General features: G+C 47.0%; 1 protein-coding gene across 1 annotated transcript in view; it reads right to left on the minus strand.

The window, feature by feature from the left end:
• LAMB1 (laminin subunit beta 1) overlaps positions 1–2,011 on the minus strand; it is a 41,186-nt gene that overhangs the window by 22,468 nt on the left and 16,707 nt on the right. Inside the window, exons 13-17 of the mRNA XM_029086922.1 lie at positions 1,805–1,932; positions 1,241–1,364; positions 489–693; positions 195–338; positions 1–98 (exon numbers count right to left, since the gene is read on the minus strand). The exon at positions 1–98 is cut by the window's left edge and continues 125 nt beyond it. Of these exons, the coding sequence (XP_028942755.1) occupies positions 1–98; positions 195–338; positions 489–693; positions 1,241–1,364; positions 1,805–1,932 (699 nt within the window). The remainder of the gene's footprint in view (positions 99–194; positions 339–488; positions 694–1,240; positions 1,365–1,804; positions 1,933–2,011) is intronic.

The following is a 2,011-nucleotide window of genomic DNA, read 5'->3' on the forward strand; positions in this document are numbered from 1 at the left end:
GTCGCACTGTCGCCCGTACACCCCGGGGAAGCAGTGGCACTGGCCCGTTTCCGCGTCGCAGAAGGCGTTGTAGGAGCCTTGGATGTGGCACTCACACGCTGCAAGGAGAGGGGGAAAGGGGCTGTTTTTCCATGCCAAGCCCTACATGCAGGGCCCCGACCTCAGCGCAGCCTAGAGCCAAGGGTTTAACATACGTCGGCATCCACTCGGCCCGAATCCAAAGGTGCCAGGGGCGCATCTGTCGCACTGTCTTCCGACGACGTTGGGACGACACTGGCACTGTCCTCCGCTGGGGTCGCACACTGAACTCAGGGAGCCCTGGGGATCACACTGGCACGCTGAATGGAGAAAAGCATTGGTGGGAGTGAGTACCATGGCGCAGGACATGAACCACCTGCCTCACATGCCTTCCCCGTGCAAACTGCTTTGCCTGCAAGCACAATCCAGCCTCAAGGCACAGTTTGCCCCACAAGTAGATCGTTACGTACATAACGCAGTCTCGTGTAATAGGGCAGAAATGCTGAATATGATGTTCTTGCAGACATCCGTCATGGGGGTTTTCACAACACTCCTGCTGTTTTCCAGACACCTGTATCTTTGGAAAGTTTCCCAGGCACTGTTTGTGACCACATCTTCACCTGAGCCTCCCACTGTGAATATGTCCAGCGATTTGCAGTATGGCATAAGAACCAGCTACAAAGCAATTTTACAATGACAAAGTGTCACTATTTATAAATGGCCTCCACCAAAACTGTGAAAATTCAGTATTATCCCACTCCCTATCATCCTTTTATTGTCCAAAAAAAGCAAACAGACAGATAGAATTTGGAAGGGAAATGACAGTATTTCTCTAGTTTTTGGTGGAATACTTCTGGTATCTACCAAATTCTTACCAAATCTACCAAATGCTGTCCATTCAAAAGAAAAAGGTTGATGCTGACATTCATGTCATACATAGCACACATTAGCCTCCCCAAAGAAACTACAGGTTTGTGGAACTACCTGCTGTCCTGTAAAATACAGCAAAAGCCTTTTAGCAGAAAAACAACCCACATACTTTGAGACTGAAGAAACCTACGCTGCTTTACATTGTTCAGTTAAACTCTGGCTTCAGCTGTAAGCAACAATGTTGTCAAATATTACTTTGGATTTACGCAGATGCATGCCAGAGGAGATGCAAATTTTCAGCCTTTTAAATGTAATTTTAACCCAGAGCATCCCCAAAATAATTTCTGCTCACAGAGTCAATGAGTGTGTATGGGCTCTCCGTCTCCGTATCCACTGAGGAGTACTGGGGCAGCTCCAGGCGGATGGTGTAATTCAGACCCTTCTCGAAGCAGACAGGCCGTGGGAGAACAACGTATCTGTATTAGGAATAGGAAACAATTCTTACTTCAAACATCCAGCACCATAAAGTGCTTCAGGTGGCCCTATAAAGCAATTGAGACAGCGGAAAGCAGCCAAGACCGGGCAGAACAAAAGCTGTGATGTGAAAGAGGTGGTTTGGAGGCCTGTGCAAGTCACAACCGGAAAAGCTTATTGGCAAGGTAGAGCTGTACCGATGTTCACTCACAGGTTGTGCAAACACTTCCCCCTGCTCTTTACTCAGTAAACAAATCAGAAAATGAGAATAAACTTAAAAGCCTTGAGTCTGCAGACACAATGCTAAATATGTTTTTATAACTCACTGGAAATTAAATTTCATCCATTTTCATAGTGGCCACAACAAACTGGAAATATGATGTTACTCTGTTTCAATTTTTTAAATGTTTTTTCTCCTTTTGGCCCATCCAGTTATACTGACCTGGAGCCAGGTGACAGTGAGACGACCTGATTATCATCATCGGGAACTGTATTGCCACATCGGCTACCCGTGGGAATCTTGCCTGGGCGCGAGACGCTGATCACAGCTTTTTCCCACTGATCCGGCAACTAGGGGAAAAAAAAAGGCTGATCAGCATCAAGCAATGGCTGTAAGCTCCCGAGAGCACCCACTGCTCAGGCCAGGAAG

This window comes from Antrostomus carolinensis, unplaced genomic scaffold, assembly GCF_000700745.2.
Source record: "Antrostomus carolinensis isolate BGI_N321 unplaced genomic scaffold, ASM70074v2 scaffold1049, whole genome shotgun sequence".
NCBI classification, from domain to species: Eukaryota; Metazoa; Chordata; class Aves; order Caprimulgiformes; family Caprimulgidae; genus Antrostomus; species Antrostomus carolinensis.